This window comes from Scyliorhinus canicula, chromosome 1 (genome assembly GCF_902713615.1).
Source record: "Scyliorhinus canicula chromosome 1, sScyCan1.1, whole genome shotgun sequence".
NCBI lineage: Eukaryota > Metazoa > Chordata > Chondrichthyes > Carcharhiniformes > Scyliorhinidae > Scyliorhinus > Scyliorhinus canicula.
The window spans coordinates 195,163,449-195,182,814 of record NC_052146.1 but is presented as its reverse complement, the minus strand read 5'-3'; the positions used below and the strand labels follow the sequence as shown (position 1 = coordinate 195,182,814).

At 55.1% G+C, this 19,366-nt stretch overlaps 1 protein-coding gene across 1 annotated transcript in view; it reads right to left on the bottom strand.

Moving 5' to 3' along the window:
- Positions 1-19,366, bottom strand: part of dtd1 (D-aminoacyl-tRNA deacylase 1) — a 178,128-nt gene that overhangs the window by 147,654 nt on the left and 11,108 nt on the right. The window contains exons 2-3 of the mRNA XM_038805818.1: positions 15,357-15,447; positions 791-1,026 (exon numbers count right to left, since the gene is read on the bottom strand). Of these exons, the coding sequence (XP_038661746.1) occupies positions 791-1,026; positions 15,357-15,447 (327 nt within the window). The remainder of the gene's footprint in view (positions 1-790; positions 1,027-15,356; positions 15,448-19,366) is intronic.

Sequence of the window (19,366 nt, the reverse complement as noted above, 5' to 3'; positions counted from 1 at the left end):
CCCCCCCAGCCTCAATCTGGGGCCCATGCCCCTCCCCCAAGCCTCAATCTGGTGCCCATGCCCCTCACCCAAGCCTCAATCTGGTACCCATGCCCCTCCCCCAAGCCTCAATATGGGGCCCATGCCCCAACCCTGGGCCTCAATCTGATGCCCATGCCCCTCTCCCAAGCCTCAATCTGGTGCCCAAGCCCCTCCCCAAGCCTCAATCTGGTGCCCATGCCCCTCTCCCAAGCCTCAATCTGGTGCCTAAGCCCCTCCCCAAGCCTCAATCTGGTGCCCAGGCCCCCCCCAGCCTCAATCTGGGACCCATGCCCCTCCCCTAGCCTCAATCTGGGGCCCATGCCCCTCCGTGAGCCTCAATCTGGTGCCCATGCCCCTCCCTGAGCCTCAATCTGGTGCCCATTCCCTACACCTCAATCTGGTGCCCATGCTGCTCACCCGAGGTGTGATCTGATGTCCAGCACCAACAAGATGTTTGGCATTTTAAGTATATAAGAAATATATATCTTGAACTGTATAACTATGTTTTATGCAGAAACATTATGTTGTGTTTTGGGGGTGGTTCTGTGAATCACGGGCCCGGGGTGGCTGTGTGGATGGGGTTGGGATTGGGACATGGAGGGCGAGGTTGCGGGGGTGAGGGGAAAGGGTTCCCCTGCTGGAGGAAGTGTTTTGAGACACAAACTGAAGGAATTAGTCATTACTCGACAACAGCCTGTCAGTAGAGAGAAAATTGGACAAAAGAGCGGCAGGTTTGTTAACAGCCCTGCTAAAGTTAATTTCCCCATACCTTTGACAAGCTCCGGTTTGTAGGCCTTTCTGATGTGTTGTAACAAGCCATTGTAGAATGTCTCTGACTGCTCAGCTCCCATTGCCAAGTGGAAGTCAGGCTTGTTGCCCTTCAGGACGCATTGCAGTGTGAACTGACTGACGACGAGAATCTCGTACTGCTTGTCCATCACACTCTTACACCAGTGCTTCCCGTTTTCATCCTCAAACAACTTTAAGTTTAGGATCTTGCGAACCCTGATGTAAAAACAATGGACGATTTAGGAAAACATTCATGGCAAATGGCTCAAAATATTGTCACTAATTCCATAATCTCATTAACCTCATTATTTCTGTCGCAGCAGTGTTAATGGAGGTGCAAAGCCCCCTACCATTGCTCTCCAACTAGGAAAATCAGAGCTCCATCCACACACACACACACTCGCACCACACACATACACGCAAGCATCACATGCACACACATGCGCAACTCACACATACCACGCACCGCCCACATGCCACACACTACACACACGCGCCACACGCATACTTAAAGCAATCAATCATTGAGATGTACAGGTTAAAAAAGGACATGCATTTATATCGCTTTTCACTACCTCAGAACAACAGTTTTACTGTAACAAACTCCAGCGGCTAACTTGCACACAAAGAGTATCATCTGTTCCTTCTTATGATGTTGGATGAGGAACAAATGGTGGACAGGACACGAGGGAGAACCTCCCAGCTCTTGGTCAAAACAGCACCATGCAATCGTGTCAGCAGCAAATGTCAGGAGCAGCAGGGCCCAGGCATGGAAGCCGGAGCAGCAGGGCCCAGGCTAGGCAGCCGGGACAGCAGGGCCCAAGCTAGGCAGTCGGAGCAGAAGGGTCCAGGCTATGCAGCCGGAGCAGCAGGGCCCAGGTTAGGCAGCCGGAGCAGCAGGGCCCAGGCGAGGCAGCAAGAGCAGTAGGGCCCAGGCGAGGCAGCCGAAGCAGCAGGGCCCAGGCTAGGCAGCCGGAGCAGCAGGGCCCAGGCGATGCAGCCGGAGCAGAAGGGCCCAGGCTAGGCAGCCGGAGCAGCAGGGCCCAGGCTAGGCAGCCGGAGCAGCAGGGCCCAGGTGATGCAGCCGGAGCAGCAGGGCCCAGGCTAGGCAGCCGGAGCAGCAAGGCCCAGGCTAGGCAGCCGAAGCAGCAAGGCCCAGCCTAGGCAGCCGGAGCAGCAGGGCCCAGGCTAGGCAACCGGAACAGCAGGACACAGGCTGGGCAGACGGCACAGCAGAGCCCAGGCTAGGCAGCGGGAGCAGCAAGGCCCAGGCTAGGCAGCCGAAGCAGCAGGGCCCAGGCTAGGCAGCCAGAGCAGCAGGGCCCAGGCATGGCAGCCGGAGCAGCAGGGAACAGGCGTGGCAGCCAGAGCAGCAGGGCCTGGCGAGGCAGCTGGAGCAGCAGGGCCCAGGCGATGCAGCCGGAGCAGCAGGGCCCAGGCGATGCAGCCGGAGCAGAAGGGCCCAGGCGATGCAGCCGGAGCAGAAGGGCCCAGGCGATGCAGCCGGAGCAGCAGGGCCCAGGCTAGGCAGCCGGAGCAGCAGGGCCCAGGCTAGGCAGCCGGGCCCAGGCGATGCAGCCGGAGCAGCAGGGCCCAGGCTAGGCAGCCGGAGCAGCAAGGCCCAGGCTAGGCAGCCGAAGCAGCAAGGCCCAGGCTAGGCAGCCGGAGCAGCAGGGCCCAGGCTATGCAACCGGAACAGCAGGACACAGGCTGGGCAGACGGCGCAGCAGGGCCCAGGCTAGGCAGCGGGAGCAGCAAGGCCCAGGCTAGGCAGCCGAAGCAGCAGGGCCCAGGCTAGGCAGCCAGAGCAGCTGGGCCCAGGCATGGCAGCCGAAGCAGCAGGGCCCAGGCGTGGCAGCCGAAGCAGCAGGGCCCAGGCGTGGCAGCCGAAGCAGCAGGGCCCAGGTGAGGCAGCTGGAGCAGCAGGGCCCTGGCGAGATAGCCGTAGCAGCAGGGCCAAGGCATGGCAGCCGGAGCAGCAGGGCCCAGGCTAGGCAGCCGGAGCAGCAGGGCCCAGGCTAGGCAGCCGGAGCAGCAGGGCCCAGGCTAGGCAGCCGGAGCAGCAGGACACAGGCTGGGCAGCCGGAGCAGCAGGGCCCTGGCGAGATAGCCGTAGCAGCAGGGCCAAGGCATGGCAGCCGGAGCAGCAGGGCCCAGGCTAGACAGCCGGAGCAGCAGGGCCCAGGCTAGGCAGCCGGAGCAGCAGGGCCCAGGCGATGCAGCCGGAGCAGCAGGGCCCAGGTGATGCAGCCGGAGCAGAAGGGCCCAGGCGATGCAGCCGGAGCAGCAGGGCCCAGGCTAGGCAGCCGGAGCAGCAGGGCCCAGGCGAGGCAGCCGAAGCAGCAGGGCCCAGGTGAGGCAGCAGGAGCAGCAGGGCCCAGGCTAGGCAGCCGAAGCAGCAGGGAACAGGCGAGGCAGCCGAAGCAGCAAGGCCCAGGCGTGGCAGCCGAAGCAGCAGGGCCCAGGTGAGGCAGCTGGAGCAGCAGGGCCCTGGCGAGATAGCCGTAGCAGCAGGGCCCAGGCTAGGCAGCCGGAGCAGCAGGGCCCAGGCTAGGCAGCCGGAGCAGCAGGGCCCAGGCTAGGCAGCCGGAGCAGCAGGGCCCAGGCTAGGCAGCCGGAGCAGCAGGACACAGGCTGGGCAGCCGGAGCAGCAGGGCCCTGGCGAGATAGCCGTAGCAGCAGGGCCAAGGCATGGCAGCCGGAGCAGCAGGGCCCAGGCTAGGCAGCCGAAGCAGCAGGGCCCAGGCTAGGCAGCTGGAGCAGCAGGGCCCTGGCGAGATAGCCGTAGCAGCAGGGCCAAGGCATGGCAGCCGGAGCAGCAGGGCCCAGGCTAGACAGCCGGAGCAGCAGGGCCCAGGCTAGGCAGCCGGAGCAGCAGGGCCCAGGCGATGCAGCCGGAGCAGCAGGGCCCAGGTGATGCAGCCGGAGCAGAAGGGCCCAGGCGATGCAGCCGGAGCAGCAGGGCCCAGGCTAGGCAGCCGGAGCAGCAGGGCCCAGGCGAGGCAGCCGAAGCAGCAGGGCCCAGGTGAGGCAGCAGGAGCAGCAGGGCCCAGGCTAGGCAGCCGAAGCAGCAGGGAACAGGCGAGGCAGCCGAAGCAGCAAGGCCCAGGCGTGGCAGCCGAAGCAGCAGGGACCAAGTGAGGCAGCTGGAGCAGCAGGGCCCTGGCGAGATAGCCGTAGCAGCAGGGCCAAGGCATGGCAGCCGGAGCAGCAGGGCCCAGGCTAGGCAGCCGAAGCAGCAGGGCCCAGGCTAGGCAGCTGGAGCAGCAGGGCCCTGGCGAGATAGCCGTAGCAGCAGGGCCAAGGCATGGCAGCCGGAGCAGCAGGGCCCAGGCTAGGCAGCCGGAGCAGCAGGGCCCAGGCTAGGCAGCCGGAACAGCAGGGCCCAGGTGATGCAGCCGGAGCAGCAGGGCCCAGGCGATGCAGCCGGAGCAGAAGGGCCCAGGCGATGCAGCCGGAGCAGCAGGGCCCAGGCTAGGCAGCCGGAGCAGCAGGGCCCAGGCGATGCAGCCGGAGCAGCAGGGCTCAGGCTAGGCAGCCGGAGCAGCAAGGCCCAGGCTAGGCAGCCGAAGCAGCAAGGCCCAGGCTAGGCAGCCGGAGCAGCAGGGCCCAGGCTAGGCAACCGGAACAGCAGGACACAGGCTGGGCAGACGGCGCAGCAGGGCCCAGGCTAGGCAGCGGGAGCAGCAAGGCCCAGGCTAGGCAGCGGGAGCAGCAAGGCCCAGGCTAGGCAGCCGAAGCAGCAGGGCCCAGGCTAGGCAGCCAGAGCAGTAGGGCCCAGGCATGGCAGCCGGAGCAGCAGGGAACAGGCATGGCAGCCAGAGCAGCAGGGCCTGGCGAGGCAGCTGGAGCAGCAGGGAACAGGCTAGGCAGTCGGAGCAGCAGGGCCCAGGCTAGGCAGCCGGAGCAGCAGGGCCCAGGCTAGGCAGCCGGGCAGCAGGGCCCAGGCGTGGCAGCTGGAGCAGCAGGGCCCAGGCATGGCAGCCGGTGCAGCAGGGAACAGGCGAGGCAGCCGAAGCAACAGGGCCCAAGTGAGGCAGCAGGAGCAGCAGGGCCCAGGCTAGGCAGCCGAAGCAGCAGGGCCCAGGCGTGGCAGCCGGAGCAGCAGGGCCCAGGCGAGGCAGCAAGAGCAGTAGGGCCCAGGCGAGGCAGCCGAAGCAGCAGGGCCCAGGCTAGGCAGCTGGAGCAGCAGGGCCCTGGCGAGATAGCCGCAGCAGCAGGGCCAAAGCATGGCAGCCCGAGCAGCAGGGCCCAGGCTAGGCAGCCGGAGCAGCAGGGCCCAGGCTAGGCAGCCGGAGCAGCAGGGCCCAGGCTAAGCAGACAGAGCAGCAGGGCCCAGGCTAGGCAGCCGGAGCAGCAGGGGCCCAGGCTAGACAGCCAGAGCAGCAGGGCCCAGGCGAGGCAGCCAAAGCAGCAGGGCCCAGGCGAGGCAGCCAAAGCAGCAGGGCCCAGGCCAGGCAGCCAAAGCAGCAGGGTCCAGGCAAGGCAGGCGGAGCAGCAGGGCCCAGGCGAGGCAGCCGAAGCAACAGGGCCCAGGCGAGGCAGCCGGAGCAGCAGGGCCCAGGCTAGGCAGCCGGAGCAGCAGGGCCCAGGCGAGGCAGCAGGAGCAGCAGGGCCCAGGCGAGGCAGCCGGGGCAGCAGGGCCCAGGCGTGGCAGCCGGAGCAGCAGGACACAGGCTGGGCAGCCGGAGCAGCAGGGCCCAGGCGAGGCAGCCGGAGCAGCAGGGCCCAGGCGAGGCAGCCGGAGCAGCAGGGCCCAGGCTAGGCAGCCGGGCAGCAGGGCCCAAGCTAGGCAGCCGGAGCAGCAGGGCCCAAGCTAGGCAGCCGGAGCAGCAGGGCCCTGGCGAGGCAGCCAGAGCAGCAGGGCCCAGGCTAGGCAGCCGGAGCAGCAGGGCCCAGGCTAGGCAGCCGGAGCAGCAGGGCCCAGACTAGGCAGCCGGAGCAGCAGGGCCCAGGCTAGGCAGCCGGAGCAGCAGGGCTCAGGCTAGGCAGCCGGAGCAGCAGGGCCCAGGCTAGGCAGCCGGAGCAGCAGGGCCCAGGCTAGGCAGCCGGGGCAGCAGGGCCCAGGCTAGGCAGCCGGAGCAGCAGGGCCCAGGCTAGGCAGCCGGAGCAGCAGGGCCCAGGTTCTGACACATTTCTGTTTCGCCCTGCCGGCAGGATGCTCTGTTACGCCGGCCGGTCAATGGGGTTTCCCATTATGGGGCAGCCCCACGCCGTCGGGAAACACCCAGGCTGCCGGCAAAACGGAGCATCCCGCCGGCGTAGAATCCAGCCCAAAGAGTGCTACCACTTAAAAAATGGCTCTTAAAAATGGCTTCAGTGTTCATCGGTAAGGTGGGGATATAAAATACAGCGAGAGTATAGTGCACTCCAGATAGTTCGCAGTCCTGGCAATCTGACTGTTCGCTATGGTTTTCTGGTGATGTCTATCTTGGCCTCAGCTCTGATACTCCCAGGTCTATAGGGCCTGCAGGTACACACACACACGATTAACTGGCTCTTTGAGTGAGATAACAGAGAGCAAACTGGGTTCAACAGGGGCAGGTCTGGCCTGTAGCTCTTCATTGAGACAAGTTGTATTTTTTATCTTAAAACATTTTTTTTATTTACAAATTGCAGAAGCATATATTGTGATGAATGTAGGAATTCCAGATATGTTGGGCTGGATTCTCCACAGCCCCGCGGCAAAATCACGTTCAGCACGAGGGCGGAGAATCGATGTTCCCGACCAAATCGGGCCCGACGCCGCTCGCCGATTCTCCGGGGGCCGTGCGGCTGGGGGGCCATTGCCAGAGGCCTCCCAGCGATACCCCGATCCCAACCGGCCGCGTTCCCGATGGCGTAGAATGTGGTATGGCCGGTCGTGACTCAGTCCGCGGCCGCCCTGGGCAGGGGGATCAAGCACCGGGGGGGGTGACTTTATGCGCGGCTGGGGCAGCGATCGGGCCAGTCCGATGCAGCGGCGCGCGGCCGATCGGGGGGGGGGGCCTAGATTGTGCGTGTTGGTCTACGGTCCAAGTCCACCATCGCACTCGGCGCAGCCCCGTGCGCGGACTCGGAACCGGAAGTGCGGGGACCCATATCCGCAGCCATAGCTGCGTGAAGCTCCCAGGGTCCCTGCTAGTCCCAAGAAGGTAAGTAAATCGACCTTTATCTTTTGCAGGAAACTGGGGAGTGATAGGCCAGCGTTTTTAAGCCGGCGTGGGGACATAGCCCCATTTTTGGAGAATCAAGCCCATTGGGCGCCATCTATCGCGCATCTGAGAATCTGCTCCTTGTCCAGAAAGCGGTGCAATCATACCACCATCGCTCTCGGTGGCTCGCCGGTATGTGGCCTCCTCATCAGCGGCCTGTGCGCTCAGTCTACCTCCGTGGGCTCCTCCACTTTCTGGATCGCCCGACCCTGGGACTCCAGCCTCTGCTTCACTCTCTCAATCCTCGACTCCACCACCTTCGCTCGGTCTTCCAGGGCCTCTTTCCTATGCTGGTGGAAACGTTTAATTGAGGAACTCAATTAATTGCTTCGTTGACCACTGGTCTGACAGAGCAGCTCCCTTGCCCTCCGCCATCTTATCCTGTAGTGCACCACAAAAACTCTCCTGCTCCAGCAGCTCTTTCCTTCTTGCCCCAATCCTAGTCCGAGGATCCATACACCAGCTACACCAGAGGAGTAAAACCTTCCCCTGGCATTCCTGCACCATTTGCACTCAAATGCTTCGCTCTTTCCCCGGGTGGGGAAAAGACCAAAAAAAAAAAATCCGCCTTGAGTGGGAGCCACCAAATGTGCGACCGTACACTCCGTGGCTGCCACCGGAAGTCTCCATGCCTCATGGGATCTAACCAGCATCCACTTAATCGTGCTAATGCCGGATCTAACTGGCTCCCAGCATTTATTGGCCTCCCAAGGGAGACCCTAGCGGGTGCCGCTTTGTACTGGTCTACGTATCGGAATGGCACCTGGGGGGGGGGGGGTCTCCTTGGCCCTTGGTCAGGGACAGGGCAGAGTGGCTCCCTAGTTCTCCCTCTGGCACCCGAGCATCTTGGCATTGTCAGGCTGGCACCTTGGCACTGGCTGGTGAAGTAAGGGTTAAAAACTTGGGTTAGTGTGTGTATGTAACTGTTTTTTAAAAATCCTGGGTGTAAAAGACAGGTAGACACTCTGGCGACAGAAGGGATAATTAAAGTATCGTGACAATAAGATTCATACCAACCGCGTATATTGTTTATCGAAATAGGGCTAATGGAATTTTGTTTATATAAAGAAGGTTCCCTGAGGAGTTGATAATTAGAGACATTGGTGGCGATTTAACGGAGAAATTTTGCATGCAGTTGGCAGGCTGTTTCTCAATGGTCGCATTGACGAGATTGCGACCTATATTTAACAGCACTTACTGCCAAAAATGAGTCCCCAAGAGCGTCTCACCATTCCTGGTTGTCTCACCGTCTGATTCTCCAGACTCACGCCTCAGCGACTAGCCGCTAACAAGGGGGGGCTGCTTTTAAACGTTCCCTCACCCCTCACTCCCAGTCAGCACATAAGTATGGCAGCGCCCAGACCTGCTCCACACTTTGGGGGTGCCGACTTGGACTGGCTTCTGGATGCCATTGACGCGAGATGTGACATCCTGTTCCCCCCGAGGGGATAGGAGGACCAGCAGCAGGGTCATTCATACTGCCTGGGAGGCAGTGACAGCGACTGTCAGAGTGGGCAGCATGACCAGGAGGACCAGCTTCCAATGCCGGAAGGAGACCAATATCCTCCACCGAGCTGCAAGGGTAAGTTACCACCTCTCTCCTAGCATCAGTTCTGCTTGGCACACCGCAAATTCCCAATTCACCCCCTGCCCAATCATTGGCTGACATCTTGCCCCCTCCCCACATCCGAAGTTTGTGCTTGTTCCTCAGCAGCCCCTGGCACCCCTCAGCACAACCCTTTCATGTCCAGTTGCAGTGCCCACACATGCCACCTACTATAGACAACCCCCCATCCTTGATCCATCAAGCGTGTGGCTCACAAAGCCCTCTGTTTGTCCCCGCAGAAGAAGACAGAGTATAATAAGCGGGAATAGGTCAAGGGGGAGTGCGAGGTGCCAGAGATCTGAGTCCTCGCCCCTTATGAGGAACGGGCCCTGGAAATTGCGAGGTTGTCCGAGGATAGAGCAGTCACCGACAGCGAGGTTGGCCTGCACCACAGAGGTGAGCCCCTTCACCCAGATGACCTGTTTCAAGTGAGTTGCTCATGTCAGACAGCATGATCCTTCCCTCTCACTGACCACATGTCCATTCTCTCGCAGGATCTCCATCTGATGGGGCTGGGCCATGCAGAGTTGACGTTCCCCCTGCCATCCAAGAGACCACCTCAGAGGAGAGCTCCGAGGAGATCACCATCGAGGCGCCACAGCTATCACCCCCACCTTCCACCAGCACAGAGTCACACACCTCAGTGGGCAACATTAGTGGACAGGCCTCTGGGGCACAATCTGGTGAGCACCTCACAGGGTTGCTGATGTACATCAGGTGGAGGAACATCCAAGGGAATCAGAAGCCAGAGGTCTACTGGATCCCAGGACTCTGCAGAGTCCCAGTCAGATGTGGAGCCTCTGGACAAGGTTATCCCAGAACTGATGCAGATACTAAGACACTGCCGTGAGATTTAGGAGGAGATGTCAGCAACATTCTAGTAAGTGCATAGCCGATTAGAGGAGTCCCAAAGGCTACAGCCACAGGAGATAATGCCGACAATGCGTGGCACCGATGCCAACACTGCTGGGGTGGCATCCACAGTGGACAGCCTGCAGCACAAGGTCAGTGTTTTGAGAGGCGGTGTCCAAGGCATGGCTCAGTCTGTGATGGCCATGGTGGAGGGTCTCGGCATCATGTCCCAGTCGCTGAGTGACATGTGCCATATACTGATGGACATTGTCGAGGCACTGTAGAGCATATCCCAGTCACTGAGGAGCATCACTGAGGGCATCTACACCATGGTGCAGACAGCGGGGAGGCATCAGGGCTGGCAGAGCCAGGTGATGCAGGGGCCTCTAAAGCTCACTCCAGCTGCGTCTCCATCCCACGGAGACTCCCAAGGTCTTACGGGCACCGTCAGGGAGATGGAAGCGCTGGAGGTCAACTCGCCTGAATCCCCCCCCCACCCCCCTCCTGAAACTGGTGCATCTCAATGGCAGCAGGCCGAACACAGTGACACAGTGAAACCAGTGACACCGGTAAGTCGGCCGAGGCTCTCCGGTTCCAGGCCCTCCAGAGGACGTCCTCCAAGGGCATCAAAGGTCACAGGGTGCAGAAAGCAGCAGGCTGCCTCCACCTCTGATTTGCATTCTGCGGACACTCCTGGATGTTGCATTAGACCTCATAAGATCACAAAGATTGAGGATCACTGAGTGAGTGCGGGAGGGGGGGGGGAAGGAGTGTGCGGCAGTCACTAGGTGAAATGGAAATGTTTAATGTTCATTATTAAAACATGTTACACCTGATACATATGAAGCCTCTGGCACTTTAATCTTCACAGTGGGGCTGGTCACCCCCTGTTGTCCTCCACTCTCCCTACCCTCTCCCTCCTCCTCCTCCCCCCCCCCCCCCCCCCCCCTCCCCGGGCACAGTGGTCCAAAATCAATAACCCCTGATGCAGATTAAAGGATGGGTGTGAGTTCACTGTGAGCAGAAAGACAGGAGTCAGACTTTGGCAGAAACTGAGGAGCACCAGAGCTTTCCTCACAGTGAGTTATCACCACTCTCCTGCCTTCTATTTTGACCCACTGGCAATGCCTACACAGGCCCATCACCCTGGGGTAATGTTACACAGACCCTGAGGGTGGAACAGGGTAGTCCAGGTAAGGGTGGGGGGTGATGGGAGGGTCGGGGAGGGAGGAAGGGGGGAGGGGGAAGGAGGAAATTGGGAGGGGGGGGAGAAAGGAGGGGAATGGGGAGATGGAAGGAGGAGAATGGGGGAAGGAGGAAGGAGGGGGAGGGCAAAGAAGGAGGGAAATGAGGGGAAAAAGGAGGGGAATGTGGGGGAAGAAGGGCTTGGTGGGGGAAACGGTGAAGAATGGGGGGAATTGTGGGGAGGTGTGAGCTGACGGACAAAGCCTCGTCCTGTGAGAATCGGGTGAGGATGAGGGCCTCCTTGGTTCTCCGGGGATACTAGATCCACGCCGTCACCTGACCTCCATCATCCTCCTCCTGCTGGTCCTCCCGGACCCGTCCTCCATCCCCTCCTGGGCCGCCTCCTGCTCCTCCTCAGACGCGACTGCAGATCCCTCCTCCTCCAGCATGTCGCCCCATTGCTTTGCCAGGTTGTGGAGTGCACAGCAGACCGCCTCAAAGTGGGAGACCCCCTGGGGTGTCCTGCAGTGCACCACCAGAGCGGTCCAGGCAACGACCCAACAACTTTTAGTCACTCATCTTATAACATCATAACAAGGATCTTTATTAATATTACGGTTAGGATCAATGAAGGGTACTTCAGATGCATTCAGGCGTGAAGGAAAAGATAAATAAACAAACCTCATCGCAACAATGTTTTATGTTTTTATTCTCCATTTCCACATTTTCCTTCAAAATTTACACCCCACCCACAGACAGTAAACGGTAACAAATACAAAATCAGTCCCCTTAACAATAACAACAATCCCATCCTCCCACCACCCCAAACAATGGCCCACCTGTCAATATATGCATCCAATAAAACAAACCCTCCCACGGTGGAAACAAAAAACAAGGGAGAAAAAGAAAAAGGAGTCCGGGACCGCCCATAGGCACCATTAACCTATAGAGTCCACTCCGCCTGCCCCCTACACTCAACGCCGTCCAACCTCTGAAAGAGTACCGTACATGATACCCAAGAGTTGTAACCCCCCCCCCCCCCCCCCCCCCCACTCCTCCCGTCCACTGCCTCTTGTAAAACTCCTTCCCCCAACCTCTGTTCCTTCACCCCAACTTTCCACCCCAGCTAGACCACTCGGACCCTGTTCTGCCAGGCTCCGATGGCCGCAGCCCCTCCCCCCACCTCACTCCCATTCACTGGCCGGCTTAAACCGGCCAGCGTGGAGGCCCCCCGCCCGGGTCCCTTTCCCCCTTGCCCGGCCCTAGGAAAGCCCAGAAATCCCCTTTTAGCACACAAACCCCGCATAGCCACCTACACCCCACTTCGAGTGAAAGCCCCATCACTTCCCTTGTCCAAATATATACAACATTGGCTCCTTTAGCCCATACACCCGCACGCAGTGAAACAAAAAGAAGAAAATACAGTCATGAGGTTACATCGGCACATGGCCATTTCTCAATTTCTCAGTTCTGCCACAGTCCTTCTGCCTTCGCAAACTCCTCTGCTGCTTCCGCCGTTCCAAAATAAAAGTCCTTGAGCTTGTAGGTCACCCTCAGCTTCGCTGGTTATACAATGCCGCACTGCACCTTGCTAATGTACAGTGCCCTCTTCACCCGGTTGAAGGCAGCCCGCCTCCTCGCCAGCTCCACCATAAAGCCCTGGTATACACGTATACCAGCTCCAGCCCACTGCACCACCCACTTCTGCTTAGCCCAGCACAGGACCTTCTCCTTCTCACTGTACCTACGGAAGCACAGAGTGACTACTCTTGGCGGCTCACTCGCCTTTGGTACAGGCCTCCACGACCAATGAGCCCGATCCAGTTCATATCGGGAGGGATTCTCCCCCTCCCCCAATAGTTTCGCCAGCATCGTGGCAAAATACTCAGTCGGCCTCGGCCCTTCAACTCCTTCGGGCAGCCCCACAATCCTCAAATTCTGTCGCCTGGATCTGTTTTCCAGGTCTTCCATTTTTCCTCGCAGATCCTTGTTAATCTCTATCACCTTCCGCATCTCCTTCCCCATCGAGGTAAGTTGATCACCGTGCTGCAACACCGTCTCCTCCACTTCCTTCAGCGCCTCCCCTTGCTTCCGCACCTCCGCCACTGCGCTCGCCAACGCCGTCGTCACCGGGGAAATCGCCTCCTCCACCAGCACACTCAAAACCTCCCTCATCTCCTTCCTCATTGTCTCCATGTATTTTGTAAACTGCTTTTCGAATTCCGCAGCCATCACCTTAGTCTTTTATTCAGCCGTACGCAATGCAGCCTCCCCTGGTGCTCCAGCCTCCATTTTCCTTGGTGACCCCGCGGTGACCTTTCCACTCCCCGACGGACCTTTAGCTGTTTTTTTTACAGCCTTTGTTTTGTTCACCCTCGACATTTTCCTTCACTGTGCCTTCACTGTGCCTCCTCCCTGCTTTTGCCACCTCCGTGGACCCTGGGACCGGGCTTAAAGCCCCGAAAATGCCGTTCCCGAACAGGAGCCCTCCATTGTGCAGCTGCCTCCCGCTCGCCATCACCAGAAGTCCCATCGCAACAATGTTTAAACCATTGAGCTGCCCATCAAGTCAGCTGGTGAATATAAAACTAGACAAATCTTTTTCTTGACAGTTAGCTTGTTTACAGAATGCAGAATTATACATCTGCCCCCACCTACTAACCCCCAGCATCCTAAACATCTGTCTTTCTCCTCTTTTGGGAGAACCAGTGAACCGGAAATAATTAAACAAATGACCAACCTCTTAAGGGGTACATTACATTATTTAACAGGCCTGATAAAAACTCCAATAGAACCTTATCAAATGAACTAAGTTTTTCCTTATATCTATTGACTTCAAACTCCACGATCTGCCGTGGCAGGATTCAAGTCCTGATCACCAGAGCAATACCTTGGTGTGGTGAATGTATAATGCGTATAATTCACACTGTGTATCACTGTGTCCCTGTGAGCTCCATCTGTGAGCCGTTGCGCGGCTCTGCCCACAGGGAGAGATGAGGAACATGTACAGGGCTCCACCCTTGGCTCCGCCCATGGCTCCCCCCACAACCGGAAGTATAAAGTGCTGCAGTCTTGCGAGCCTGCCCTCAGTTCATCTGGTCGCAGGCAGGCTCAGTTGTAAGTCGATTAAAACCACAGTTTACTTCAACTCGTGTCTCTGAGTGAATTGATGGTCACATCACTTGGGTTTTTGGTTTACCAGTCCAGTTACAATACCACTACACCACTACCTTCCCGCAGCAGTCTTTCCCCATAGGTGCTCAAGATACTTAATCAATCACTGCCCTTCACCTACACCTCCTTGATAATACATTAATACACCATTAAACAGGGCACATCAGCTCTTTTCCCCAATGTGTTCCCATCTCCAGAAGATCTTGCAAGGGATGGGCCACCGGTCCCTCCTCCTTAGCCGATAAAGGTATTTAAAAGGGAAATTATCCTTAACTGTGCACAGCACATGCCAATCCAGTGCTGTGTTAGGGGGCCATCAGAGGTAGCCCCATGGCAGAAGGCTATTGGGACATCAGAGGCTACTGATGCTTACATAGAGCTATAGAATTCCTACAGTGCAGAAGGAGGCCATTCAGCCCATTGAGTTTGCACCAATCCTCTAAAAGAGCGCCCTACCCAGCCCCATTTGGCATCCTATTCCTGTAACACCACCTAACCTGCACATCCTTGGACACGAAGGGGCAATTGATCTTAGCCAATCCAGCTAACCTGTACATCTTTAGACTGTGAGAGGAAACTGGAGCACCCAGAGGAAACCCACACAGACATGGGGAGAACATGAAAACTCAACACAGATAGTCACCCGAGGCCACAGGGTGCACCTCTGACATGAGCGGGGTCGCGACCCACAAATGGTCCCAAAGGCTAAAAATTCTAAAACTGACAAAGACTTGGTGCGGAATATTTCTTCCGCTTTGCAAAATACTTCAGCGGAAAGGTTTTAATCACCAATTATAGATTGAAAATGCAGGAGCAGATAGACAGCTGCAAGTCTGAGACTTGTATAATGCAGTTGGGGGGGGGGTTTGCAATACTATAAACCGTGAGGACTCAGACTAGCTTTCTTACCTGTCTGGAGAAATTCAATTAGAACTGAAAACTTTAATTCCCATGATCAGCTGCTCTCTTCCATAACACATGCCAGCTGGCTGCCCGTGTCTCTTCCACGACCATGCCCTGGTGACCCTCAAGAATGAGTACATGGTGTCCGCCTGTCCATCTGAGGCCTTCCATGGCTAGTGGCACTTCCGAGACTGAAGGTCATACTGGATACTTGATATTTAACTTTCCTTTGTTTTATAGTTCAGTTCTCCGTTACGTCCTCCCTTCTAATAATGGTTATTGGGACGGTGGAAAACATAGTCAGTAATGGATATCTACACAGCCTTGTTGTCCGGGGTAAAATATTCTTGATGCACAAGGAGACCAGTTATGTTTAAGGCCTGCTGAGCAGAAGACCTATGATTCAGAAGCTCTGTAATAAGGATCTCATTCCTTAAGCTCTGCTCAGTCATCACAGAATCTTGCATAACATGATTGCCACATACATTTTCAATCAGACGGTCTTAGGTGACAGTAACATTTTCTAAAGCTCAGCATTAAAATGATGAACAATAACTGCAGCATCCGTTCCAGTTTATAGCAACACATTTATGTGCAGAATGAGGGCATTTTCAATTTTAAAATACACTCACATATATTCCATGTCTTTCTGGGTGTCTTCCACCGAGATGCCCAACAGCACACAGATTCCTCGTCCTATTGAGCTGATCTGTTCTTCGCCCACTGAGAAACAAAAAGGAGACCTTTACGAAACAGACCAAAACCTGCCCTGAAAATCCTGATTATAATTGGTCACAGGGTTCATCACATTGTTATATACGGTGTTGTCCCATGCACCATCCCTGCGCCACAACAAATATCCTCCCACCCCCTCACTCAATCAAACCCCAGATACCCACCAATCCACAATGAGCCCAAAGATCACAGCATCCTCCTTGCCCAGCTGTTGTGCACTCATTAATTATACATATAAACAGCATAACTCATCATACATTTGTGTGATTTTTCAAATTTCTGTTACTGTATATTTTTTCATAAAATGTCTTATAGTTACACACTACCTTTCGTGACCACCGGGGGGGGGGGGGGGGGGGGGGGGGGGGGGGGGGGGAGAGAAGAGAGAGAGAGAGAGAGAGAGAGAGAGAGAGAGAGAGTAAGTAAATATTGGCCGGGACAACACCTCCTGCTCTTCCTCAAAATGGGGTCTTTATCATCGAACCGAGCAGGCAGACGAGGTCCCCAGTTTAACATCTTTCCGAAAGACAAGGACAGCAGATATATGGGAACACCACCACCTATAAGTTCCCCTCCAAGCCACACACCATTCTGACTTGGAACTATATCGCCATTCCTGACACTCTCTCGCTAACAGCACTGTGGGTGTACCTACACCACATGACCTGCAGTGGTTAGAAGCCCGCTTGATTGCTCCCCCTTCCGCAAACATTCAAACCCTCCGCCACCAACGAACAGTGGCAACCGTGTGTACCATCTACAAGATGCACTGCAGTAACTCACCAAGGTTCCTTAGACAGCACCTTCCAAACCCACCACCACCTCCATCTAGAAGAACAAGAGCAGTAGATACCTGGGAACTCCATCACCTGGAGGTTCCCCTCCAAGTCACTCACCACCCTGACTTGGAACTACATCGCCGTTCCTTCACTGTCGCTGGGGCAAAATCCTGGGACTCCCTCCCTAACAGCACAGTGGGTGTACCTACACCTCATGGACTGCAGCCGTTCTAGAAGGCAGCCCACCGCAACCTTCTGAAGGGCGACTAGGGATGGTCAATAAATCCTGGCCTGTGAAAAAGGAGAAGAATAAAAATAGTTTTAAAAAAATAAATAAATGCTGGCCTAACCAGCGACGCCCACATCGCGCAAATGAATTTTTTAAAAGGTTCAAGGATGCAGCTCACCATCGCCTTCTCAAGGGTAATTAGGGATGGGCAGCAAATGCTGGCCTAGCCAGCGACATCCCATGAACCAGTAAATGTAAAGCGGAGTACGGCTTTATCCAGGCCAAAGTTCTGTTTGTCCCAACGTTTAGCGAGGGGTGGTCAGACTATCAGTGCTGGGCAAGATCATGATTAATGAATTGGAGCAGCACTGTGAAAAATTGCCAGAAATTATCTTTGTGCCTATGGCCAACAACATAAAGCAGAGAGGATGGTTTCAGGGCACTCAGACTGGGAAAAGAAGGTTAAATATGGTCCATGGGGATTGGTGCTGGCACCACTGTGTTTCTTCATTCACAAACAATTTGGACTTGGAAAATGAAAGCACCACATCAAAATTAGTTAATAACTTCAGTTACTATTCAGGAAGACAGCAGCAACATACAAGATAATATTAATACCTTGTAGAATGGGTGTTATTGGCAAATGGATACAGAAACATGTGAGTGGTGCATTTTGGTGGAAGCGGCCACATACTGCTTGGATGAGTCTAAATGGGATGGAGGAGCAAAGAGATGTTGGGGTACAGGGGCACAGATACTGGAAGTAGAATAAGGGCATAACAAAAGCAAATAAAACTTGGAGGCTTATTTTCCAACAGGCAGAATTGAAATGCAGAGAGGTTTTGCTAAACTTACATTGACACTTGGCTAGGCCTCACGTGGAGTGCTGTGCACAATTCCGGTCTCCATATTACATAAAGGATATAGAAGCACGGGGGAAAAGTGCCCAAATGATTTACAAGGATGATACCAGAACCCAGAGGTTATGTCCAACAGGAATGATTGAACAAGATGAGGCATTTCTCCTCTCGATGGAAGGCAGATGCGGGCTGTCCAGATTGGGTCTTTAAGATGAAGTTGAGATTTAAGAGATTAGAAATAGGCATATGTTTCTACTAGTGAAGAGGCCAAATCTAGGAGCTGTGCATATAAAATAATCACTAATAATTCAAAGAGGAGATTCAGGAGAAACCTCTTTACCCTAAGAGTGGTTAGAATGTGACACGCAACCACATGGAGAGGTTGAGGCGAATAGTATGGATGCATTTAAGGGAAGGCTAAATTAAAAAATTAAAAACTTGCATTTATATAGCATGGTCATAACCACTGGATATCTCAAAGCACTTTAGAGCCAATAAAGGATTTTTGAAGTATAGTGACTGTTGTAGAGACATAGTTGCAGGATGACAAAGACTGGGAAATGAATATTCAAAATGAATATTCAAGGTTATGTGACATTTTGGAAGAACAGGAAAAGGTGGAGGGGTAGCTCTGTTAATTAAGGATGACTTTAGTATAGTTGCGAAAGATGACGTTAGTTCTAAAGATTATGATGTAGAATCAGTTTGGGTGGCGATAAGAAATAGTAAAGATGGTTAATCACTTGTTAGGGGCCCTATAAACTACTCCCACATAACCATACTGTATTCAGACATGTGGGCTTGTGAAAAAGGTACAGTAATACTCATGGATGATTTTAATCTACATACAGATTGGGAGAATAAGATTGGCTTAGAAAACCTGGACATTGAGTTCATCGGGTGTATCGGGAATGATTTCTAAAAGCAGCACATGCTACAGCTAACCAAGGAGCAGGCTAATATAGATCTGGTTATGTGCAACGATACAGGATTTATTGATAACCTCATAGTAAAGGCATGTCCTCGGTAGCAGTGATCATAACATGATTGATTTTCAGTTTGAGGGACAGAAAAGTGGGTCCAGAACAGTGTTTGGAACTTAAATAATGACAATTATGAGGGCATGAAAGACAGAGCTGGCCAAAGTAAACTGGAAATTAAGTTAATTGGTAAGTTAGTACAGATTCAGTAGCAGACATTTAAGAATATAATTCAGAATACTGAAAAAAGATACATTCCAGCGAGAAAGAAAGACTCTGGGGAAGGACATACCATCTGTGGTTAATTAAGGAAGTTAAAGATGGTAAAGCATACAATTCCTTAAAGATGGCAAAGCAAAAAACGTAGCTGTGTCCGTATCCATTGCGGTTTAGAGGAATGAGAGATGATCAGATTGAAACATATAAGATCCTGAGGAGCCATGACAGGGTGGATGTGCAGACGATGTTTCCTCTTGTGAGGGAGACTAGAACTAGAAAATATCATTTAAAAATAAGGGGTCTCCCATCTAAGGCGGTGATGAGGGGACTTTCTTTTTCTCAGAGAATCATGATCTGCAGAATTCTGATCCCCAGAGAGCAGTGGAGGCTAAGTCATTGAATATTTTCAAGGCCGAGTTAGACCGATTCTTGACTGACAAGGAAAGCAAAGGGTATGGGGGAAGGGAAGAAAGGTTGGGACTACAATCAGATCAGCCATAAGCTTAATGAATGGCGGGGCAGGCTAGAGGGGCCAAGTGGTCCGTTCCTGCTCCTAATTTGCGTGTATGTAAATACAGAAGCTGATTTGCAGACAGCAAACTCCCACAATCAATAATGTGATCATCTACTTTTGATGATGTCGACGGAGGGATAAATATTAGCCGGGATTTCGGGGATAACTCCCCCGCTCTTCTTCAAAGTAGTGCCTTGGGATCTCTCACGTCCACCTGAGCACGCAGATGGGACCTTGGTTTAATGTCACAGTCCAGAAACATGGCATCTCCAACAGCGCAGCACTCGCTCAGTACTTTACCGGAGCATCAGCCTTGATCCTTGTAC